Here is a 26,367-nt window from a genome sequence, read left to right as displayed (position 1 = left end):
ATTGTAAATAACGAATTCAACATCAATTTATTTCTTCATTGCTCACATGATGCATTATTTTCAACTAAGACACACATTTAAAAAAGAATACGAATATCTAATTTGGATTCATTAATCTTTTTGAAAAATTTGCCTGAATAAATTTTTTACTTTTATAATAAAAGCAATAGTGTATAATAAAATAATCTAAATTACGTTGCATAGTTAAAAGAGTCCGTGACAAAATGGCTTTGACAACTCCAATTATAGGAGGGACACACGGCAGCAGCAGCCGCCGCCGCCACCACCACACAAGTCGTATGAGGTGTCCTCCTCATGACTAATTTGGTATTCTGCGACCAAAACACAAACTAATTAAAGTTAAGGCCTAAATCAAATGACCAATCAATACGATTCTATATGGAGGATCCATATCCAAACCCACGTAAGCACTGATAAAATGTTGCCCATAGTTTTTTGAAAACTTGGCATACGAATTGTTTGGGATTATTTGGAGGTTTATTACGCCATTTAGTATTACAATCTAATGATATTTCTCTTTATTTGGAAGTGAAAGGTCTTAAGTTTGAATCTCATGGATGACGAATTCAATACTAAATTAAATTACTTATTATGTGGCTTAGCAGAACTCCCCCTCTTTCTAGTGTAAAAATATCGATGTACTAAAAAAAAATTTAGAGCTTCGTTACTTTAGGAAAACCCTCCACCCAATAAGCAATCAAATCTAAAATTAGTTTATGGGTTTTACTTTTAAAGAAATTGTAGTGTAATGTGTATGCATGCCATGGATTTAAATTTCACGAACGTATTCAATTTAACGACATTTAATTTTCGTTTTGTTAAGACTTTGATGTTACTTTCTATTTTGTTAAGAAGTTTTAAGTTCAATAAACAATTGTCGCTGATAACTTTCAATTTTGTGAAAATTACAAGTTTTGGTATTTGCTTATTGCACGCAGGCCCATATTACTGTGGCAAAAACCCACCGGTCATAATCTAGTTGCGCTTCTCCTCCCGTTGGAGGATGTCAATTCAAGAACCGGATCCCCTTCTGAGCATGGGGATTGGAGCCAGTTGAGCAGCCCATTTGGACCCTTGAAATTTAATTCAACAGCTACAAACAGAGGGCTCCTTTAAAAATTATAATAACTACAGTCATTGAATCAAATTTCAAGAGCCTAGATGGGCTGCTCAGTAGGTTCCGATCCCCATGCTCAAGAGGGGATCCGGTTCCGTCAATTCAAACCCCACCCCCGCCACCAATTAAGAATGAAGATGTCCCGAATTAACCATAAAACATCGTACCATCGCACAGGCAGCGAGTTTCATGGTTAATTCTAGCATAACTTTTACACCTTCCAGTAAACTAGTTTAGTTATGAGAATGCACACCTTACCATCAAACCGTGTACTTTTTTCTCATTTCTTTCTCTTTTTTTGGGGTTTCCATTTCATCATATCCGAAGAATAAAAGTATAGTTGTACAAACTTGGAGAGAACTTTGTTTCATACCAAATTTATCTGTACAGGACATAAGAGGACGATCGGCGAATAGTTCAACGCGAGCAATACCACTTCCAAAATCCACTTTCTACAAACCCTTGTCAACCCACAGCTAACCACAATCCATAAAAAAATTTGAATTTCCATCTATAATATATACAATTCCGAGAGTGAGAAGAGAAGTAACCTTTGCTTTGGCAACACGTTAACGTCGTGCATTTCTTATTGATTGTCGGAATAGGCAACACGCAGCTTTGTACTTATAGATCAACCTGCAAAAAGAAAAATACAATGAGGTCGTTGCTATCAACTCAACTAAACTTATCGTTGAAATTTAAAAGTTAGCTTGTGCGATGATGTAGTGTGGCAATAGCTTTGGATTTTAACCTCCATCAGAAAAGGCAAATATGCCTCCAAGCATTTCACCATCTTCCGCGCCTTCGGGTTTCACCTTATCGCAGTGGCTACTGTCGCTGTCAACATCGTCACCTACGACTTCAGTTAGCCCATTGCATCCATTCTTCTCCAGTGCATTACAATGCTCCTCCTGGAAAAACTGTGAAAGATCTATCGGATGCTGCAAAGTGGAAGCCCCCTCTGCCACGATATCGGTACTTGAAGCATGTTGATCAGAGTATAAAACCGAGACCTCCCTGACCCCAATTGCTTTAAATGCTGGGCCTTCTTCAGCAGAAACTCTTCCTCCTGAACTCAATTTACTTTCTAACACAGGCAAACTGTTGGTGACACAGCCGTTGACTTGAGAATCGATGTTCTTAAAATGTTCAGATGGAGTACGCCGAATGCTGAAAGTTACATGGTTTTCTAACGAAGGCTCAACAATTGTATTGGCTCTTCTTTCCGCGCCATCCAAGGTCTGATACACTGTTGTGCGGGGCTTCTCATTGTTTATTTGATCCAAATCAAGAAAATGCTCAATTCTTCTTGACGAACCTGATATAGATTCAAAATAGTAATTATGTGGAACAATTAGTTAAAATGATCAGAATGGAATATCATCTATAAGAAAGAATTTTATAAGAGGCCCAACATACGGGTTTACTTACCCCCATCTGAGCTTTCAGTGGAGCTAAGTGATGCAGGCTTCGAGTGACATATAACAGTCTCTTCCAAGGTCTTGTCTTCAGCTTGATGAGGTGGCAAAGTATGACTGGGATACGTCCCACCAGCAAGGCTTCTGAATCATACAATGAAGCGAGCATTTAACAAGAATCAGAATGGTTGAAGGACGAAAGACACGAATGAAACACATAACAGTATTGTGCCCTCGGCCTGGTAAGCTCAGGCACCAGCATCTCAAAGGATCAAAGCACTTATATTATTTCGATTATAGAGTCACTACAATGTGTGGGAACTATAGATAAAACGGTCGTCACCTGTCATCCCAGCTTGATTTGATGAAATGGAACTGCTCAAAAACAGGCAACAAATCCTTCTGTCTCATTTCAATTTCATGAACAGGGACCTTTTCAGTTTCGAACTCTCCACCGGTGAAACTATCAGCTCTTGGACAGCCCATCCTGTAAAAACAAATCTAGAACAGAAAAAAGTAAATTACCACCAAAACAGAGAAAAATATTAACTGGATATGTAACCTTGAAACAAGAACTACCTTAGACTTTTGCCATATTGGTAATCTCAAAGAACTGATTTGCACCTCTGCATTAGAGAGGTACCAGTGGGACCTATCATGGACCTTCCCAGAATAAGTTTCCAGTCTCCTTTCGCCCCCAACAGCAACATTTAAGTCTAGAGATTCCATTCTATGAGTACCATCAGAACCTGATTTGTTCTGGATTATGTCAGCCACCTCTTGTCTATCGGATGTGGTACCAAAACTACTGTCCTCCCTTTCTGGCCAGTCTGACCGCCTACACACGTCCCACCATTGAATAGGTTCAACTTTCAATCTCAGCTCTTCGTCCTGCATATGCATAGATGTGGCTGCCTGGGTACTTAGACCGCTATGACTCTGTTCTACCCCTATCCTTGGCTGAAGTTCATGTTGAACTACATGACCCGACGGAGTATAAACTAATAGATGTTCCAAGGTACTCTTCCTTGAGTTACTGTGCTGAAGACTCTGACATAAAGAATTATGAAAAACTGCAGCAACAGCACCAGAAGGCACAAAGACCTTCCCTGTTGCTGAAGCAGTGGCATTGTTGACTGTGCTAAGCCATCCAAAACTACTGTACTTTATCCTGCTCACCACGGAAAGAGCAACAGGTGGTGGCGGTGGAAAAGATTGTTGATTAATGATGCAAGAAGAAGCAGACCACCAAGGTAGGGTTAAAATTGGGCACAGGGAGGGTTCTTCACCGTGATTATTAGGAAGCCGAAATCCAGCATCACCACCAAAAGGGGATAAAACAAAAACATGGCAGGTCCCCTTGGACGAAACAATAGCAACCCACTGACTGTAATGACTAAAGCAAATGTCCTGGATCATCTGTCAAATGATAAAAATTTAGAAAAATGCATGGATAGAAAATACAACAAAAATTACAGAAAAGAACTGAATGAACATCTTCAAAACTCCATATATACTAACAGCTGATAATATTCCACGATGCAGTTTGTAAAGATGCACATGAGAAGAGCTCCAATCGAAGTTTTGAACACCTGATCCACTGCGTTTGCATGAAGGCATTATCCGAAAAATATTAATATTATTTCCATATACTGAGGCAGTAACGAGAAGGGTCCCACTAGGATCGAAACACAGTGCAGATATTGGACTAGTATGAGCTTTAAACTGCGATATAACAGCTCGGGTAATAAAATCTTTGACAACAACCTGCAAGAAATTGTTTTAACCAAGTAATGAATAAGAGCTTCTCACTCAAGCTAAAGCTAAAACTTCTGGCCATCAATTTAGGCATAAGACAACACTGTCCTAAACATCTGATAATCAACACGTAATAATTTCATATCCCATTTCTTTTTCCTAAATCTTATAGCTCTTATAGGCTAAATTATTAACAGCTCCATTTACATTTATATTCAACATAGGAAAGGTAAAGAGGGCAGTCTACAAGGATGCGATAGTGCTTTGTGCTCTATGTCAGTATCAGTGTTTATCATGGTGAGAAGCAAGCATCCTACAGTCTAAAATCGTTTAACAAGGTCTAATCTAGCAATCCTACTAATGATATATCAAGTACCATCAAGAGCTATTTCAAGAATTAAATGAAGTTAAGGATTGATATACGAAAAACTTGCGCACATTATCATCCTAAAGCAAACAAGACACCATGTCCAGGATAAAGAACAAAGTGAGAATCAATATGAGAAATAGATTCTTCAATTTCATAGCTTCCAAGCCTAGACAAGAGATCATTGGTGAGATTTTCATTAACTTAATGAAAAGTTGCAGTACATAAATATTCATTCTAAGCAAAGAACTAACCATCCCTGCATTATCCATTTCTGTGCCTGCATGCCTGCTAACTTTCCAGCCTGAATTTGACGATATTGGAGAGTTAGATCCATCAGGGAGCATCTCTTGACAGTATTTATACAAGGTTTTGCATCCCATGTCACCCAGGTTAATTATTCCAGCAGCCAACTGTTTACTAGACTCCACTGCATAACGAGCCACATAACTACCATTGCCAGGGGATGTGGATGGACTAACTCCGGGAGAAGGAGTGAGGTTTTGGGGGCCTAAGCAACTTGTGTTTGACACTAGAGGGCTGTTGGAAGCATAGGCTAACCACCTAGGACCCACAGCCATTGGGCCGTAACCAACATTAAACCCATTTGATCCTTGCCCTGCTAGCTGAGGAACAGGATAGGTAAGAACACTAAATCTGTTTTCAAGGGTGAGTGCGTCAAAGCAGTAAATCTGCAACCAAATGTCAGGAAGGTCAGTAATCAGCATCCAATCTCTTTATACAGAAGGTGTAATTTAAAATTATTCGATCTCATAGTTTAAACTTGTCAAATTCTATTTTATGTCACATGTAACCGAGTGCTTACTTGACTTGCAAGACCCACAGCTACTATCCGAGTACTGCATCTAATCATACACACAGCAGACCGAAACCTCAGAACGTGTACGTAACCTTGGGACCTAAGGGAGTAAAACCGAACAGCTGTAGGAGAGCTGACAGGGTTCCCCGGCCGAGACTCCAAATTACTATCTCTGCCTGTCCCTCCCAAGTGGGTAGTATTCTGAACAATTCCCGCACCATTAGTGTCATCACCAGCAACAACCAGCAGCAAAGGATGCGCGGTTCTGAACCCTTGGTTACCATCAGATGCAGCAGGAAAGGGCTGCATCTGTAAGAACGAAACCGGGCCATCGCGCTTTGAAACTAGTTCACTGAAATTAGAGGCATCTTCCATATCGAAAACTTGAAATCCATTCTGATAACCAAGTAAGAGAACATGCTTGAAGGTAGAGTGACTAAGCTCTAGCCTGTCAAAGCCAGCCCAGGTTACCTGTTTCACCAATGGAAGTTAACTAGTAGCCTAGTATATACACAGTAATCAAATAACGCATCGATCAAAACTCAATAAGAAAAATCACCGTAGTAACCGCCAGATTCAACCCAAAGTTTGCTAATTCACTTATAGCAACATAAACTGACGAGAATATTCACCACTAAAGCAGAAACAAATCACTTTCCAAAATTCAACCAAGAAGCTTTGCCAATTCACTTAAAGCAACATAAACTGAAGAAACGTTCCCAGCTAAAACGGAAACACTCAATTTCGACGAAACTCAACCCAAAGTTTGCTAATTCACATAAGGCAACATAAAACTGAACTAAATATTGTGATTGTTTTGTATACATGTAAGTATTGTAGCCAAATCCATTCGCCGCCAAAACAAAAAACAAATCATTTTCCAAAAATTCAAGCTCAGTAAATACTTTGGAGCCAAACAAATACGAATCCAGCGATTCGACCTCCGCAATGCTGCCACTGACTATAACCTCCTTCCCGCCCTAAAATTTCATGAATAATCACTACTTCAACAAACAATACGGAAAGTAAAATAACAACAATAATCTCCAGAATAATTACGACATGAATAATCACTACTTCAGAAGCTAAAATAGGAAATAAAATTCAATTAAAAATAAGCAAAATTAGGAAATTGTTTTTACACCTGATCCTTCTGGTCCTCGGAAGCAGAAATCGAAGCAGCTACAGAGGCACCGGCAGAGCGAACAGTAGAAGCGACGTTGCTCGCATTCGTCGACACAGTTTTAAGGCACGACGAAATAATCCTAAGCGAGTTCGGCAACAAGCCATTGTTCTTCCCCTTACTCTTCTTCATCCTCCACCGCCACCGCCTTCACCTAGCACTTTGTATCTTCCTTCAGCCTCCACCTCCGATGAGCATCTCCGATCGCTGGCGATCGGATTATATAGCATCCGCTAATTACAGTTGATGATTATGATTAGGAAGGTCTTTGACTTCAACTGCAACAACAACAAGGCTCCTCAACAAGGCGTGTGGTCTCGTCGTGCTTCGCTAAGTTCTCTCTCTATATATATAGATATAATTATATATATACGATCAGACACTCCTTTTTTTTATTTCTTTTTTTTTTCTCTTGCGCTTTCAGTTTTCTATTTCTTTTTTATTCTCATCATCATATCTTTCTCTTGTTTCTCTCTCTTCTGCGGGCGCTGGGTGTTTGGTTTTGGTGTTGGTGGTTATGTCTCGCTTCTAAGGCGGAAATGAAATACAATAAACAGATACGATTTGAAGATTTTTAGAATCTTCATAAAGAGATTCCGGAGATGATTCTTATTCTCAAGTAATAGTCTATGTGAGTCAGTAAAAGTGATTTTTCACCGTGTAAATTTTGGTTATTTATTGTTTGAATTTGGTTTTTGATTAAGAGTTAAAAGCGTTTTGTTAGATAGTTATCAATTAAGAGTTAAACGCGTTTTGTAAGATAGTTGGGCATAGGCCTAGCAAACTGATCGTGTTTATTATGTTCGTGTCGTTTTCGTGTAACACATGTTATCTTAAAGGATCGTATCGTGTTACACCCGTTATCTTAACGGGTCCTTAACAGATCGGGTCACTTGGCCCGACCCGTTATGACCCGTTAAGAAAAATATATTTTTTTTCTTAAATTTGCACATACCACACATTACCACATAAATATTACTTTAAAACATTAAAACACATTTGTCGGTTAAGTACTACATCTACACTAAAAAATAAGAGTCTAATAAACAAACATTCATGCACTACTAGTCTATTACAAAATATTAAATGTGCAAGGATATGCAAAATGAAAGAATTTTTGTTTTCAAGGTTGTGAAACCTTTCTCAAAAGTTGAAACCTTGCCACTGGAACTTAAAACTTGCATGTTATTCCTTTTACAAAATCCTCAATTTTCATAGATCATCATGAAATAAGATTTTATGGTATCCATTAGTGTAAATATTTTAAATTGAACATCGAATTCATTCATTGTATTCACATAGGATCAAGGAGTGTAGTTGTAAAAAATCATCAAAATCGGAGTTAAAATAACCATTAAATCGTGATATTTCGTTGATAACCGTCGAAATGTTTTGTCTCGTTACTTGATCTCTGAATGTTTGTTTTTTTTACGATTTTTGGTGTATGCGATCATGAAGCATATACAAACAAGTTTGATGGTTGGATCGTTGAAATTAGTTTTGTAGAATGTGTATCCCATCAAAATGATAGATTCACTAACACTTGAGTTTATTTATATTGTCATTAAGTATAACATAAGATTTTGTGGTATCCACTAGTGTAAATATTTTAAATTGAAGATCGAGTTTATTCATTGTATTCATATATGGTCAAGGAGTGTAGCTGTAAAAATTCATCAAAATCGGAGTTAAAATAACCGTTAAATAGTGATTTTTCGTTTATAACCGTCGACATTTTTTTGTCCCGTTACTTGATCTTTGAATCTTTGATTTTTGTGATTTTTAGCATATGCGATCTCGAAACATATAAAAACAAGTTTGACGGTTGGATCGTTGAAATTAGTTTCGTAGAATGTGTATCCCATCAAAACGATAGATTCACTAACACTAAATAGTTTATTCATATTTTCATTAGGTATAACATAAGATTTTGTGGTATCTATTAATGTAAATATTTTAAATTGAAAATCGAGTTCATTCATTGTATTCATATAGAGTCAAGGAGTGTAGCTGTAAAAAAAATATCAAAATCGAAGTTAAAATAATCGTTAAAATCGTGATTTTTCGTTAATAACAGTCGAAAAGTTTTGTCTCATTACTTAATCTCTGAATGTTTTTTTTTTTTGCAATTTTTTGCTGATGTGATCTCGAAGCATATACAAACAAGTAAATTTAAATTTATTTATTTTGTACGCATAACACTTAAGAAATTGAATGATATGTATATTTAAGCTGATCCAATAATCACCAATTTTTAATATTTAATTTAATATATATATATATATATATATTATAGTTTTTAGGGGTATAAAATTGTTAAATTAATATATATAATTATTATAGTATTTTTTTAGGATTATAAAATTATAAAATTAATATTTTGCTTATCGTGTATCGTGTTATCCACGCTTATACCCGAACCAACCCGTTATCTTAACAAGTGCTTATCGGGTTACCCGATAACGACTCGATTTATTATCGTGTTGACCCGAACACCTGTTAATTTTGTGTCATATCGTGTCGGGTTATCAGATCGTGTCAGGAATTACCCAACCTAGTTGGGCACAATCATGTACCATGAGAATTTCTCATCTTGAGAGATTTTTTAATGTATTGGAAACACGAGACGGTATATCAAATGTAATAATGCACTTCATGGGAAAATAGAAAAAACAAAATTCAACCAATTGTATTATAATATTTCGTGTACTGAATTATTCTTAATATACTTAATATATGATGAATGAACACGATTTATAAATTTTCAAAACATTCCCAAAGAGTATTAAGCGAGAATCCGGTCTCGAAAGGGAGGAACGTTAGCGTCAGAGTAATTCAGGGAGTTGGAAAAGCTGACGACTTTGGTTGGGTGAAATACGCCATCCGGCGTTGGGTTACGTGCCGGGTTCACAACAAAACTTGCCGATACGCCCCGATACCACCTATGGCTACGCGCGCTGCGCCGAGCCACTGCATACCCCGGCCTAGCCTAGCCTAGCAATGTTTTAATTAGACTGAATAACTTTCTACCGTCATTTAATGGAATTCTAATCTTGTCCGGCCATTTAATGGAATTTCAATCTTGTCCGGCTCCGTGTCCAGAGCCAGTGGACCAGAGAATACATATCAATCAATTTAAATCTCGTAGCTCTTATTAGTTTATTTGTTGGCCCATCTTATATACAACAAAACCTTTAAACGATCCGGATCTCTTTTTTTCTGTTAACTGATCAGGATTGTATGATCTATTAACTTTAGACACAGAGATTTAGAAAGGGTCTGAATTCATTAATGAGTTTATTCATGTTTCCAATATAAGTGCTATAATTTGTTGTACGCGCACTTCTAAACTCATATGACTGTTGATGCATATGAGCCGCCAACATGAGTCACGATCCTCATATGTTCTCTTTTGTAAGGATTTGGGAGATTTTTTAATCATATCTGATCATTATATATCGCGCGACCAATTTTTATCATGTACTGTTTACATTTAGTTTTAAATAGAAAAATTTCAATGAATTTTTATCGCACAATGTACGATAAACAGAAGTGATTGAAAGATCCCCAAAATCTTCACAACGAGAATCCGCCAGTCACCAACATGGGATGATTTGGCCGTCAATGCATGGATCAACTCAATCGAACATGCAGATTTGGCCGTTGATAGCCCACCAGAAACCTTTTGCTGGATCAAAACATTCAGCTTCATCGGACAAACCACACCTACATGCGTGAGTTGATCTCAATCTTTTTATGCATGGATTAACTTACAAGATACAACTCTAGAATTGCTAAATTAGTAAGGAATGTCAGTCTAACTAAGACAGCTCTCACATCATGTACACCATATACAACGTTGATTGAAAATACATATAATCGCATAATTTTATAGGAAGTGTCGTAAAAATAACGTGATCAGACAATCAAAATTTTTCTATATCGATTGACCATAGCCCTCTAAATTTCTAATTATGGTTTAGTTGTTGATAAACATGTCACATGTTGTAAGTCAATATCTTGGCAAAAACAAAAATACAACCCATATTGTGGTAGGAAAACATAATGCTCTATCATTACTTAACTTACTAAACATTCTTTTCTTTGATTGTGATTTGTATTGGATTCTATCATGTACATGGTAGGTTGGATAAAACATATTTGTCACTCTTTCCTTTTCATCTTTTAAGTCTTATATGTACACATTACATACTTTGAGAATCGTATTCATTCATTTCCTTCTTTGGACTGGTTGGACCATACCACAAAACTCCTATAGTTTCCATTTCCATTACTCTAAGTTTCCGTGTCCCGTTACTTTGCCGGCTTCCACAGTTCGAGAGCCTGCCCGAATGGTTGTGCTACAGTCTTCTGTGTCGATGAGCTCTTCGCGCAATGCCTTCCGGAAAATTGGCATCGATAAGCTTTTCTTCACAGACTTCAGGCAGCCAAGATCTCCACTCAAAAGTTGTACCACCTATAACCACAAGTGGAAATGTAGAATCATATGGATTCAATTAGATCAATGCAAGTTTATGGTGGAAGTGCTTATTGAATAACCCATGTGCTTCATGGAAAAGTACTTGGAAGTGCTTTTTCAAGAAGCGTTTGGATGTGTTCTCTAGAAAGCGTTTCTATGACCTAGAAGCACTTTATCCCCTCTAAAAGCAAATACAACTAGACCATAACTTAAGAAAAATGAAACAAACAAGCAAACCGAGCATACCTGACTCATACTTGGCCGGCGTATCGAGGACTTGTGTATGCATAAAGAAGCAGCCAACAGTACAAGATTCACCTGGCAACGGTTGTACTCATCAGCTAGAGAAGGATCAACTAAGTCTTTAATTGCATTCTTCTTCAGCAAGGGCCGTGCCTGTTAAAGTACAGAAATAAACTCTGTGTTATGAATATTGTTCGACGTATTTGAGCAAAATTAAACAAACGAAGATATACAGCATATGCTTATGGAATTCAAGTGGGAAAGAAAAGTAGATAACTCACCCACATAACAAGGCTTTGCTGCGAGTAATCTAGAGCTCGTCGTCCAGTGACTAGTTCCAAGAGCACCACACCATACGCAAACACATCTGTTTTCTCATCTACTATGCCGTGCAGTAGGAACTCGGGCGCAAGATAGCTGCGAATTGTGGGAAAAATATATAAGATCAAAACAAGCTAAAATCTTGGCTGGATAACAGAAGATTGAAGCAATTATAAGATTACATACCCAAATGTGCCCTCACAATTTGATGTAATGTGGTGAGTCCATTTCTCCGGTAGCCATTTTGCAAGACCAAAGTCACAAATCTGTATGAAAGTCATCCAGATCAGTCGCCGTATTCATAAAACTTAAGAAATCGAAGCAAGAGTACAACAGAAGAAAGAAATTCAAGCTACAAAACATAAAGTTCAAAAGAGCATACCTTGGCCTCAAAATCGTCGGTGAGCAAAATGTTTGCAGCCTTAATATCTCTGTGGATAATTCTCCTTTGACAACCCTCATGAAGATAGTGCAAACCCTTAGCTGCACCTATTGCAATTTTATACCGGATGCCCCAATCGAGCTTCTGTTCCTCGGAACCTATAAAAATAAATCAGTACACAGATATTACTTTTATTTACAAGACGACGTACATTATAAACTACTCTAATCTGCGACGAAGGGGACACAAAAACTGTGGTTTTACTTTCTGTTCAATTAAAATAGCAGCATGATGGGGATCAAAAACTGTAGACTGACCATAAAGCGCAGAAGCCAAGCTTCCTTTTGTAGACAACTCAAGAACTAAATGCATCCCTCCTTCAACACCATACCCAATTAGCCTGGCAGTATTGGGATGTTTCACATGAGCCATGACACCGATCTCCGCTAAGAAGTCCCCGGTGATCTCCTCCTGTCCCCGGGTTAGTCGTTTGATTGCCACAAGTTGCCCATTTGACAGACAGCCCTTGAAGACTTCAGCATAACCCCCCTTTCCAATCAGATTTTCTGTATCAAAACATAAGCAAAACAATTATCACAATGCATTCATAAAGCGAAATCGCTAACTAATCTTTCCGAAATGGGAATGCTGAAAAAGGAAAAAACATGTAACAAGTCTACTAACCGTGGCTAAAAGATTTGGTTGCGGCCTGGAGCTCATACAGGGAGAAGTTCTTCCACGGTGACTTGAAAGGGTACATCAATTCAGCATCGTCTGCCTGAAATTTTGGCCCGATAATCTCCCTCATGCTGCTGCTCATTCTCTTAGAGAATTTCCGCAGCGGATGCACTGTCGTGGCTAAAGGTTTTTTGGACTTAGTTGTCAACAATTTAACAAGTCCACGCCACCTAGAACTCTGTTTCGAATTCTGCTGAGTTTCTGAGTCCGGCGTGGGCTCTTTCTCGGAGCTCGTTTCGGAATCCGAGCTCCGAAAATAGTCCTCAAGAACTCCCTTGGGAGAGTAACTCTCAGCCTTCTCCTTCATTATGTTCAAAGATCAGAACTCGCCAAAGTCCAAATCTTTCAATTCACCCAACTGTTTACGTGCTCCTCTGCATCAAAAGAGACATAAAAATTAGATGAAAATTCAAAAGAAATTAGAAGGGTTGATAAAAAATGTCATAAAGTTCAAAACTTTAGAACAAAAAGTGTGGGAATCCATAAAGTCCAGAGAAAATAATTAAGACCCAATTAAGATAAACAAAAAACTGAAGAATCCCAGGAGGCAGAAGAATTCACAGAGCTCTCTGTCTTGACATGCAATTACTCACTGAGGCAAATCCACAAGCACAAAGTGTGCAAACACAGAAACACACAAAACTAACAGAGAAAAAAAAATGAGAAACTTTGAGCATACCAACATGGCGGCTGAGCAGTGAAGGTTCTGTTATATTTCTGTTATACTCCCCATAGAAAAATTGAATAATTAAACAGAGAGATGAAGAGAGAGGAGAGAGAGAATGTTCAGAGATTTGGAAGATGAGCAAGAATAAGAAGGAAAAGAGGTGGACTTGGATTCTGATTTACTCTTACCGCTTCAACGGATGGCTCTCTTTTCAAGGTTTCCCGGGAAACTATTCACAAATTATTTTCTTTCAAATTTTTATAAAAATTAATTATTGATAATTAAAAATTATAAGAATTATGTCAAAGACGTATCTTTTTCGATCATAATCGTAGGCCATACGATATGACGATTGCTAGTTGAATTATTATTTTTTAAAATAATAAAAATAGATTATAATTATTAATCGTCACATTATTTGATTTACTCCTTTTCGAATTTAACCGTTTGGTAGTATGAACTGTAGAATTAAGATCACTTATTTTAAACTCTACGACTTCCATTAACTCATTCAACTAATTCTGTTTACACAAACAAGGATCATAATCTCTCTCTAGTACAATCCAGGTTTCTCGATCCGTGGATACGAAACTACAAAATCTGGAAAAAATCTGAATTTTAAAAAATAATCTCCATAGTATATTTCGACTTGTAAAATATATGTGGTAGGCAGGGGGAACTCTTTATCCCATGTCTATGTGGGGAACTCTTTATCCTATGTCTACGTCTATGTGGAGCATATAACACTAAATACGATTTGGTCCGGATATACGTGGGATTTTGTGGTCAATGACAGCTTCGATTTGGTCTCCATTAGGATATGCCATGTTGGATAGTCTAGCACGTGGAATTTGACGCCAGGTCTATTTTTTCTTAGTCTAATAGTTGTGTATGAGATAATATTTGAACTTAGAATCTCTTCTAAATAGAATAAAGAATCGGCCAAGCGTTCGTAGATAACTATTGTGTTCATTTGAGCGAAAGTTTAACTTAATTTTTTTCACTCCACTGAATAATTTGTAAAACACAGAAAACCATGTAGCTTAAAGTGACACGATGTGCGTAACATGTGAGCAGACATCTTAAAATTGATTTTCTATGTAATAAAAAGAAGAAAAAGAAACAAATGTACTTTGTATTTTCTCGTCATATTGTGGATGTAGACGATGCAAACTAATGCGAGAATCAAATTCATGATATAAATGTGATTTTGTAAGTAACGTGCTCTACAGTTGACACTAGAATTTAACAAGAAGACTGTGATTACCTTATGCGGCAGAAGTACGTCTTATCTTCTCGATATTGAAACAGCGCTCGAGTTCGAAGTCTTCACGTATAATAAAATACATAAAGTTAGGTTAACAATGTGAAACCTACCGTATACAACTATTTATAAAGGGTTTGAATTGAAAGCATATAGCTTTATTACACTGGGAATCCTTAAAGATTTAGTAAAATTTAATATCCGAAACAAATTAAAGTAGAAACTAATCCTAAAGATTTTAGGAATTTTTATTGCTAAAGGAACAATATTGGTCATGGGAATACCTATCGAGAATATGATTTATTTATTTTTGGGTAAGTTTACGTAGCACCAACTTACTGTGCATTAAGTGGCGTAGATCCAATTTCTAAAGAGATTTTTCAACGTGACTGAAACAAGGGGTGAGACGTAATATATCATTATACAATTAGAAGAGCACTTGAAAAAACTTCCCCTAATTATACAAAGACACATGTCGTACCGTTTTCCGATCACACGGAAAAATCTTTTCAATTCCTAATGCTAGTCAAGAAATTAGGGTTTAGGACTTTTGGTTGTTATTTAGTTGTGAGAATTTAGATACGGATTACGGTCGATTTTAATTAATGTGTTATTTAGTTATTTATCTAATAGTGATGTAGACCTTTGCCTAAGACTGTCCAAAGTCAATTCAGTTGAACTTAACAGGATTGGTAAGCTAAGCTTATCCCTTATGGTTGATGTTTGGTGCCTAATTAACAATAATTATATATGAGAATACTGGTCCATGATGAAGACTTTATAAGGTAGTATGTGAATATCGCATTGCTTTGTGTGGAGCATACTATGAGTAAAGAGCTATATTGCTCAATGGTAGTAATCATAAAGGCTGTTATCACACATGATCAGTTGATTTAGCGTAACTTGGTTTTTATTTAGTTAGAGATTTCTTCTCCATCTCACTAGAAAAATTTATATAGCACAGATCACCGTCACAGTAGTATCTCATGCTATGTAAATTGATTTCTCAACTCATGAGCAATTTGTTCTCTCTCACCTCACGAGAAGTAGTGATGCGGTGCAAATTTTTTTTTTTTAACAAACAATATTATTTATACTAAAGGGAAGGGGGTCGGTTTAGCCTCACAATTGGACTAGCAATAATATGGTTTAAATTTATCTTTGACGAAAATCGAACATAAACAGTAAAGAGGAAAACAACTAAACTGTAATACTAAGTGATAGAAAATATTTTTAAATACCCTAATTATTAATTGAAATATAAATTGTAATCTTTGAGTATTAATTGCTAGTGGTGTTCAAGATTGAAGCTACCTAAACCTACCGATCCAATTCAATTTTCAATTTAACACTTAAAAAAAAAAAAAAAAAAAAAATCTTCCATTGGTTTTGAAGATTTGGCAGAGTAAATTGGATCTCTTAAATTTAGAATCGGCATGACTGGATCAGATGACAGATTTACTACGAGAATCTAAAAATATCTAATCCAATCTAATATAAATATTGTATTATGAACAAGTTTTTTAACCACGAGCTAGTGTCCAGTGGTAATTGACGGATTGCGAGATTTCTTTCAAACAAAAAACTGAAGGTCTTGGGTTCGAAAAGTGTGGAAGCTAGACTTGTGAATAGGGGAAGACTGAAATGTCTCTTTAAGTCTTCCCGACCTCTAAAAAAAAAAATATAACTATGGCTTATCATAAATTATCCTCTTAAAAAAAAAAAAAAAAAAAAAAAAAAGTTAACTTCTTTGATGAAACGTGAACATGCGATTTACTATACACTGTATCAGATGCGCATTGTCTAAATATTATTGGTTTCGAACCGACGATCACCCTTTTGGCGAATTTGTAATCATTTGCTATGCAATGATCACTCTAATTATTTTTCATTTTTTTTTTTAACACATCACTCTATTTCACTTTGCATGAAATATTCAAAACCCTAACGCAAGGAACTTAGATTATGAGAATGATTAAGGACATTCTTCACTCGCAAATTAAGAAATCGTTCCAACTAATCATACCCATCATCAATTATAGTTATAGATGACAGATTTAGAATTCGAACATTTGGGGTCCCAGTGATAAATGTTTAAGTTTTTTAATAGAAACTGAGTGCGAAGACTAGCGCAAAAATATTTGAATTTATTCATTGATGCATTTCGTTGAAAATTTGGTGGACTTGTTGTCATTCGAAGGGTTCTCCAAAGATCTTCATATGTATATTTAACCGAATTCCAAATGATCCTAGGACTACCTTGATTTCAATGTACATTCGCCGTTGTCTTATGTCCCATACATATAGAGTATGATGCATAACTAATTAATATATAAACACCATGTCGCTTGTTTCTTAAGCTTATCGAATCATACCACCAATCCACAGATAATATTTATAATTTTATAAAAATTTTGTCGAAATCGTTCAGAGTCTGTTTTAAAATTTGTACTATGGTAGGTGGGAATTTTCAATTCCAGCTTATTTAAATCAGTTTCGGATATCCTGACTGATCAACTAACTTTCTCATTCTCTCATTAAAAAATAAATAATAGATAAAAAACTAGTTTATAAAAAGTCTTAACTTTGATTCACATGGATAGTAAAGACTATATACATTTATGATATGTTGGATGGGGTATGATATCCACACACTATTTTTTTACTTCTTCCACACCTTTTTAGTTTTCGGCCGTCGGATCGGATGAATTGAAGAAGATCAACATACAAAAATTAACAAGAGGTGTGAGAAGTAAAAAAAAGTATGTGGATAGCATACCCCATGTTCAATATCTATCGTGAAAAGTTATTTTCCTGATTGTGGTTTAGCTCCGTTGTGACACTAAGTCTTTGTATGTTTCATGTAATTTATCAAAATAAAAGGTACAAATATTGATGAAGTACTGGTAATGCTAGTTGTAAATTAAATAAAAATAAAATAGCTAATTGGGTTTTTGAAGGATCAACAAGGGATGATGGCTTAAGAACATATTAGCAATATATATGACACACCCCGACCTAGATTGAGGCATGCTGGCTATCATGCATCGGCCAAGGCACGACCACGCGCAGGCACGTGCCTGGCACACGTACGGAAACCCTAACGGCGTTAGGGAATATTCCATCCAATAATGGAATATATCGTTAAATATACCTGACACCGTTAGTATATTCTATCAAAGTTGACGTAATATTTTTTGTCTTCTCCGATGGTCCTCGCCAGAGCCGCCACCGGCCGCCGTCTGCCCTCTGCGTCGCCGGAAACTGGAAAAACTTAGAACTTCAATATCTTCTTCATTTCTTAACCAAAATTCATGAAAATTGCACCAAAATGAAGCTTAGGACGAGAAGAACACAATCTTACCACTTTTAGGACCTAAAACCAACGGAATCTCATCGGGAAATTTCGTGAAAACCAGCCAACCCTGCAACTCGATGAACTCGAGTGTCCTAACGTCCAAAACCTTCCAAAATTCTTCCCTAAGCTTCGTGAAGAAGTTCTAAGGCTCTCTAACACCACCAAACTCGACAAAACCTCATCGATCACGATGGATGAACAGTGCACCTCATCGGGGTTTCCTGGTTCCCGAGCTTTTGAAGTTCTCACGTCCAACCAAAGGTATGGTTCGACTCCTGAGCTTGCAAGGAGTCCAAAAACAACATCCACAAGCTTGATCCGTGAATGATGAAGTTGGTTGAGAGGTTGTCCGTACAATTGTACGGAAATGGGAAGAAATCCAAGAGGGAAGGAGAGAGAGAGGGTCAACGGGTTGATGTGTGTGTATGAGTGTGTGGTCCAGGTTGCAGCCAACCAAAAACAAGGAAAGTCTAAGTTCTAATTGGGTCCAAACCATTAGGACTTAACATATTTGGTCCACATCCAAAGCTTAAACTATACAACACCACACAACGCTCAAGGGCAAAATCGTCATTCCAAGCTAGCAAAGATAAAATAGATTATATTTCGGGAACGGGTTGTCACATATATGTTTTAAAATAATCTTGGCTATTCAAGAATATTCACAAGTGCTCGTCAATGAAATTTCTGCATGCGTAATAAATAAAAGAATACAATTTTAGATCAATAAATTTAAGTTCCTCTACAAAACGAAAAGCAAAACTACTGCATGCTTATATTTGGTTAGGTCAAATCTTTTTTGTGATTCTTGTGGTCAGATATTACTTTTAAATCGACTTCTGGGGTGAAAACACTGTTAATATTAACTCAACTATTCTAAGATCAAACAAAGTTCAATGTTTGTATACTAATTGATTATTCTAATATAGATATTGTCACATCCCAGCTCGAGCCCCCACCACATCCCTAGCTTGACTTCACCGTAACACAATATTGTTGACTTTGGGCCCTGACTACGCCCTCACGGTTTTGTTTCTGGAAACTCACACGAGAACTTCCCAATGGGTCACCCATTCTGGGATTGCTCTCGCGCGAACTAGCTTAACTTCGGAGTTCCGATGAACTCCAAAGCTAGTGAGCTCCCAAAAGGGCTTGTGCTAGGTAGAGATGAAAATATACATATAAGGCTTACATGATTCATTCCCCTGAGCGATGTGGGATATCACAGATACAGTGATGTACTCTGTGAATTTTCAAATCTTAGTTTTGGACTCTTAGCCATCTTGAGGTGGGAAGTGGGATATGCTTGAGGACGGCTAGTTAGATAATATGAACCTTATAATTTTTTTTTTTTAATTTTTTTTAATAATTGTTCTAAAAATAAAAAATTCATGTTCATATGCTGCTTTATGATTGGTTGAGGCATTCAATGAAAACTAAAATGACACTTTTGCCCCCTACATATGACATAATAATGAGGGAAATTCAATTTGGACCATTATTGATATCGACCATCATTGATAATGAACTTCACCACAAGATTACAATTAATAACTTTTTCACCACAAAAGCCAATTTAAAGATAAAATATCACCATAGGAATTACGAAAAAAATTTGACCTATTTTGTTACTTGTTTCTTGGATAATAAGAAATTGCATGACACACGATTCGTATGCAATTTAGCACAAATATTCTTTTTTTTTTCTTTCGAATTTTAATAATATCACACGCAATACCTTGTTGGGACGATCTGAAATAATTGTGTCCATGTGATGTGGGATATGTTGAGGCAATCACAAGAAAAGGAATTTCTATTTCCTTTTTGTATAATGACATAAAACAATTTTTTGATCATCATTAACTTATTTAATATTATAAGATAAGGCTTGTACAAAGAGAAATTTATATGCGTGTTGGAAACGTGATCACGTGTTATCATCAAAATGTTATAATATGAGTAAACGATAAGGTTGATAAGTCACATTTTTATTGTTTCTAAACTTGACTTTCACTCTTCTTGCTTGCCAAACAAAAAGAAATAATGTTTCACTTTCTATACTGTCATCATGGCTTTGTCTCGTTTGTTATATTAATAAAAAAAATTATACACGTATGTTATATTTGAATGAATAATAAAATCACGTGACAATATTTTAAATACAAAAATATTTTGCTCTGCACATAATGCCAAGAAGATTGTTGAGCCAATTGGAGGTAGTTTGGTCTTCAAGTTGGTTCCTCCTTGTATCTTACAACAACTTGAGTAGTGAGAGGTGGTCTTTTTTTGAGAGATTGAAAGCTTCAAACCTTAGACAGAGTGCACACAAACAAGTTTAGGCTTTGCCACCTTGAGGTGTACGTTTCCTCTATTTGGAGGCATGAGCCACTTGCATTGCCTTTGTTGATTCACAAACAATTGGTGGCTGAATCGGTTTGTAGCTCATGTAGTTTAAAATGATCTGATTTTACTTTGAGAATCCTCGAGTTTGTAGTTAAAATGGTTAATGTTCACTCATGCTCAATGTATAATGAGGAGAGGAGAGAGGGCGTTATTGGGTCCAATCATACGTATTCAGGAGATTCTATATGCAATCCAACTACAATCAAAATCTAATCCAATCCAATTGTCAGCCGAACACATTTGTAGCTCAAAGTGGTTAAAAGCAGTCACATTTTTAATAAGGAAAACTAACCAAAAAAAAAAAAAAAACTCTAGTTTTAATGAAAAATGATAAATAAATGTGTAGTGAATAATATCAGAGAAAGGTTAAAATGTAATTTTCCGTTAAAAATGAATAATACCGAAAGTGTTTTTATTAAAACTTCCCTTTTAATATCTATTGGGATTGTGTATTAGATCCTATCAAACCTATTTTTGAACAATTTATCCTATTAAACCTATTAGAAAAGATAGATTTTCGTGCAATCTATAGAGCCCAAAAACCAGCTGAAACATCTTGTCAAACTTTCACATATTAAATCCAGTGGGCCTAGCCGCCTAGGTTAGTTACGTTGGAAGCATGCCCATTTTCACAACTCAGATTTTAATTGCATTGCATATGTACAAGGCCTTCTCTTTTTGACTTGAAAATGATTAATCGGAAGGATATCTCAAACTAATCATACATTATCATATCAATATCATTTTTGTGATCAACTAAGAATATCACCGCTTTCCATACTTGTACTTGTACATGGCCTTCTCGTCTCAACTCGAGAATGACTAATCGGATAATTCTTAAACTAATCTTACATTATCATATTAATGTTGTTTTTCATGATTTATGAATATCATCAATGTAGTATTCCGAATACAGAAAAATATCTCGTCGGTGACTGATCATTCTATTTGTCTCACTCATCACGTGGACAGCAAAACACTGAGACATGATAATATGTTCTGATTATACACAATTTTTTCCCCGTGATCTGAGTCACTGATGGCGTGCAGTTGTGTAGTTGTAGAAAATTCGAAGCAGACAACGTATCCTATCGGCTAACCGTGATTGGAAAATTAAACGAACACGCAGGGGGGCTGGCATTTGGGACTTGGGAATATATACAAGCACAGCAGCACACACTTGTTGAATTGTAATCAACGACATATGATTAAGAATTAAAATGCGTTATAAGTTGCTAAACTGTGTTAATATTGGGGGCCACGGTCACCAGAAATTCTTGTCTCATTCTATTTCTTCGTAGAAATAGTTTTTTCTTTTTATTGATTTGTGAATCTCAGCCAATGACTACAAGTAAAGGTGGAGAGCTAATGATTCGTGATATCATATTTTTTTTTTTGTATAATTTTTTAGACACGTTTTTATAGGGTTTACTTCGTGATGGATTAACAATCCAAATGTTTATTTCCTCAAAGATCTTTCATATCTATAAAAAATCATCCAAATTTAAAATTACATGACCATTGGATTAAGAGTTTAGGGTTACTTTCTATAACCGTATTCGTCCATTTTATCACTATAAATAAAGGTATTAATGGTATTGAATTTATCTAATTTTTTGCAAAGATGATTTATAAATGATGTTCTAAAAGATAAACGGTTTGAATCATTAAAGTATATTATAGAATAGGTCGCACAAAACATGTATAAAATATTATGTAAAAAATAATGCCACAAATCTAACCCGTTAATATTAATATATCAATATAAAAATATTGAATAAAATAGTTAAGTCGTGGACTCGTGGTGAGATGGTAGCTAAAAGCTCAACACAATCAAAAGTAAGAAAATGTTGGAAATAACTTATTGGTTAACTATATTTATTTGAATTTAAATATTGTGCAAAACTGTTATGTTTTAAATGTGACAATAATATTTTATTTTGATAGATTTTGGTGCATGCATATTAGCATGTGGAACTTTATTACAATGTGTTAAGTTCAAATGAAAAAGTTGAAAAGGGACATCTTCTTCCATGCAAAAAATCATTGATTTGTTAGAAGGTGGGTTCATTTTGACCAAAAATAGAGACATTTTGTGCTTATGTTAGTTGTATAGTCATACGTTTTAATATTCAAACGAAATATGTTTTAGGTTTCGGCAAAATGCTGCAATGTCATTCTTGTTGTAGGAAAGTGGGCTGGACTTGGGCTTGGGCCTGGAAGAGAGACACACATGTAGTTATAAAATGTATATTTGTCGATTTGTCCCCAATTTGTATAAAATTGTTAATTTTTTCAGGAACTTTGATAAATAGCCAATTCTTCTCCTAACGCCAAAATTTTAAAGAATTTTATCTAATTTTTCGTTCGTTTTGATCACGTAAACAACTATATGGTTGCTGACAAAAAAAAGGAAAAAGAAAAAGAAAATTGGTGACAACTATATGGTGAGTAAAAGAATGAAAATTTTTGAAATCTAATTTTAGTGGGTAATTTTGTTATTTATAAAATTTTAGGTGGGCAATCCACTAAAGTCAAGGTTTAGGAGAAGATTAGCAAATTAAAAAAAGTTTAGGTAAAGTAATCGATTAAAATTAAAATTCAATGAGAAAATTAACAATTTTATACAAATTCGGGACAAAACCGACAAATATCTCTTTCAGAAATGACACGATACGAGGCGGTTGCTGTCGGCGTGCGGAAGTTACCAAACACCTTCTCACAGCTTGCCGCCATTTTCATCAACTGTCAAACTGGTTGGCTGGACTAAACTATCCAACCACAGTAAGCACTTCTCTACTGCCACAGTAAGCACTTTTCCTCCGCCGCACCATGCCCATCCAGACAGCTCCTTATGAAACACTAATGTCCTCCTCCTTCCTCTTCCTCTTCCTCCTCCTCCTCCTCTCCTCCTCCCCTACCCCATCTCTCTCCCAGCTAAACTCCACCGCTCCATGCCCCCTCAACTTCACCATCCTCCGCCAGTTCAACCCGGGCTCCCATAACCGCCGCCGCTACGACCTCAACACCGCATGCCAGTACTTCGTCCAGGGCCTCCGCCTCGTCGACTCCGAGTACCTCCGCCGCACCGGCAACTTCCTCCCCCCACCCAACTCCTCCGAGTCCTGCTGGGCGGGCTACCAAGCCCTAGCCTCCGAGCTCGTCTCCAATTTCGACATTCGCGCCAACTGCGGTTTCCAGACCAGCTGGATCTCCGAAGGATGCACGAACGTCTCCACCAGGTCCCAATTCGAATCCCAAGTCGGAAACACCTCGCTCAGCGACGTCGCCACCGCCTGCAACCAGTCTCTCGAAAATGGATCGCCCTGCGCCCTCTGCACCACCAGCATGTCCTCGCAGAGCTTGCTCTTGAACAGCGAGTCCGTCGGAAACATCTCCACCTGCACGGCGTACCCGTCCATTTACGTGGCGGCTTTCCTCGCACCGACCGATATGGGCACCGCCGAGTGCTTGTTCTCGCTCATAACCCTGGCGGAGGGATCCGGTAAGAAGAAAAAGAAGGTAATTTTGATTGTATTGGTTGTTTGCGGCGTCGGATTGCTGATTGTGATCGGCGGCGTTTGGTTTTTGTGGCATAAATATAAAGACTTCAGGGCTAAGAAGAGGAAAAAAGATATTAGTGATAAAATTGAGCAGGGATTAGGTTCTGCTTTAGAGTCGATTAGTGGAAGTACTAATTTAATTAAGTTTAAATACGAAGAGATTAGTGCTGCAACTAAGAATTTCTCTACGGATAATATAATTGGGAGAGGAGGATATGGAAATGTGTACAAGGGAATTCTGGATGATGGTTCTGAAGTTGCATTGAAGAGGTTCAAGAACTGCTCGGCTGCTGGCGACACAATTTTCGCGCACGAGGTTGAGGTGATTGCGAGTGTTAGGCACGTCAATCTTGTTGCGTTGAGAGGTTATTGTATTGCCACTACTCCTTTGATGGGTCACCAGAGGATCATTGTGTGTGATTTGATGAAGAATGGAAGTCTCCACGACCATTTGTTTGGGTCGTTTGAGATCAAGCTTAGTTGGCCAATTCGTCAGAGGATTGCGCTGGGGATGGCGAGGGGATTGGCTTATTTGCATTACGGGGCTCAACCAACTATTATCCATAGGGACATCAAAGCTAATAACATACTCTTGGATGAGACATTCGAGGCCAAGGTAGCAGATTTTGGGCTCGCGAGGTTTACACCTGAGGGAATGACTCATTTGAGCACGAGGGTGGCTGGAACAATGGGTTATGTTGCTCCAGAGTATGCGTTGTATGGACAGTTGACGGATAAAAGTGATGTGTATAGTTTTGGTGTTGTGCTTCTTGAGCTTTTGAGTGGAAAGAAGGCGCTCCATGTGAGTAATGATAATCAGCCTTCACTTGTAACTGATTGGGCGTGGGAGTTGGTGAGGAAAGGAAGACCGCTAGATGTTATTGAAAATGATATGCCGGAGAAGGGTGCACCCGAAGTTCTAGAGAAGTATGTATTGATTGCCATTCTTTGTTCTCATCCGCAGTTGCATGCTAGGCCAACGATGGATCAGGCTGTGAAAATGTTGGAAACAGATATATTGGTTCCATCAATTCCAGAAAGACCAATTCCCATTGTGTCAGATATTGACGATATTGAAAGATACAGCAGCAGTGGTTCAATTGAGCTCTCTACTCCAGGTGGTTTTCAGACTTATAAATTCGAAAGTAACCTACCTTCTAGCCCTAATGGAGACGGGGAAAGTTCCCATACCAGATAGAAGGGTTGTGACTTGTGAGTTAATTAACTCAAAGATGAAAGAGTAGCGACTCTTTGTCTTTGACAGATTCCACTAACAGGTATGTTCACCCTGATTTGTTTGTTGGCGCAGATTGTGTGGTTTTGTGATGAAATTTCTCACTGTAAATGTGAAATAGATGTATGATTAAAGCTGATTCTTTACTGAAGTCGAATAGAAGTGTAGAACACATTAAACATATTTCGCCATCATTGTCCTTTGTTACTTGATCCCCTGGAAGATAGAAAATATGGAAGCTTGGTCAATATCACACTTAAGTTATTGAAGTGTAAGTATCTGCAAACCCTCAAGATATCAACTTCGTCCTCACATCGTAGGGCCACAGTTACCTAACTTGACTTAAATGTTATCCTTTAACTACGAATTTTCGATGTTCTATTTGTATACGGTGGATGCATACATGCTAAGATGTTTAATTACTACCGGCCATTGTAAACTGGTTGGTATAATGGTATTGATATATATATGTGCGATTTGGGTATTTCACGGGTCATGTCTTTCCACGGAACAATTCTTACGTCCGGCTGCCTGCATACGTCCCCACCCCAGTCCCGTCTCTTGTAATGGTGATTCAATGTGCGGGCGGACGGACATGATAAGAATTTCTCCGTTTCCATAATATTCGTCTAATTTTGATAGAGTTGGCACTGTGGTCTCAAAGCTGTCAATGCCTTATAAAATTCTGGGAGGTAGATCTCTGTCTCTGTATATGCAAGTTGTTTTCAAACATAGGAGTATGATTAGTCTGCTTCACATGTCAAATATCTTCAAGCTTTGCTCACCCGCACATTTTCTTAAGTTAAATCTCAACTGTTCGCTTGTGAGGAAAATGTGCGGGGGAGAATTTTCACCAGAGAGATTATATTCACACACCCTAAATTACTTCTCCCATACCTTTTTATTTTTCTACGCACTACTAACACTGATAGAAAAATATTAAAAAATTAGGGTTTTTTTTTTTTAACATCCCACATGTTGAATACACCCCATTTAAAAATGTAATACTACAACTAATATGAAATGACTA

General features: G+C 37.0%; 3 protein-coding genes across 4 annotated transcripts; 1 reads left to right on the top strand and 2 right to left on the bottom strand.

Annotated features, from left to right (window-relative positions):
• Window positions 1-1,389: 1,389 nt before the first annotated feature.
• LOC137716199 (autophagy-related protein 18g-like) lies at window positions 1,390-7,169 on the bottom strand. Of its 2 annotated transcripts, XM_068455612.1 has the most exons (10): window positions 6,646-7,169; window positions 6,407-6,481; window positions 5,508-5,972; window positions 4,936-5,373; window positions 4,078-4,323; window positions 3,136-3,975; window positions 2,900-3,057; window positions 2,570-2,700; window positions 1,890-2,456; window positions 1,390-1,774 (listed from the first exon to the last, which is right to left on the bottom strand). In XM_068455612.1, the coding sequence occupies exons 1-10, from the start codon at window positions 6,814-6,816 to the stop codon at window positions 1,770-1,772; spliced, it is 3,096 nt and encodes a 1,031-aa protein (XP_068311713.1). In that variant the 5' UTR covers window positions 6,817-7,169; the 3' UTR covers window positions 1,390-1,769. The 2 variants fall into 2 exon arrangements, with proteins under 2 accessions (XP_068311713.1, XP_068311714.1); XM_068455613.1 differs by lacking the exon at window positions 6,407-6,481 and having other exon boundaries at window positions 6,646-7,167.
• Window positions 7,170-10,288: 3,119 nt separating this feature from the next.
• Window positions 10,289-13,670, bottom strand: LOC137716026 (receptor-like cytosolic serine/threonine-protein kinase RBK2). Its single transcript, XM_068455415.1, has 8 exons — window positions 13,528-13,670; window positions 12,795-13,222; window positions 12,428-12,676; window positions 12,111-12,268; window positions 11,915-11,994; window positions 11,689-11,824; window positions 11,411-11,560; window positions 10,289-11,161 (listed from the first exon to the last, which is right to left on the bottom strand). Exons 2-8 carry the CDS (start codon window positions 13,153-13,155, stop codon window positions 10,976-10,978), a joined length of 1,320 nt encoding a protein of 439 aa, XP_068311516.1. The 5' UTR covers window positions 13,156-13,222; window positions 13,528-13,670; the 3' UTR covers window positions 10,289-10,975.
• Window positions 13,671-23,221: 9,551 nt separating this feature from the next.
• On the top strand, window positions 23,222-25,922 carry LOC137716174 (probable LRR receptor-like serine/threonine-protein kinase RKF3). Its single transcript, XM_068455581.1, has one exon. It carries the CDS (start codon window positions 23,373-23,375, stop codon window positions 25,299-25,301), a length of 1,929 nt encoding a protein of 642 aa, XP_068311682.1. The 5' UTR covers window positions 23,222-23,372; the 3' UTR covers window positions 25,302-25,922.
• The last annotated feature ends 445 nt before the right edge of the window (window positions 25,923-26,367 follow it).

The sequence above is a fragment of the Pyrus communis genome, chromosome 14, assembly GCF_963583255.1.
Source record: "Pyrus communis chromosome 14, drPyrComm1.1, whole genome shotgun sequence".
NCBI lineage: Eukaryota > Viridiplantae > Streptophyta > Magnoliopsida > Rosales > Rosaceae > Pyrus > Pyrus communis.
This window is presented reverse-complemented; position numbering and strand designations above follow the sequence as displayed.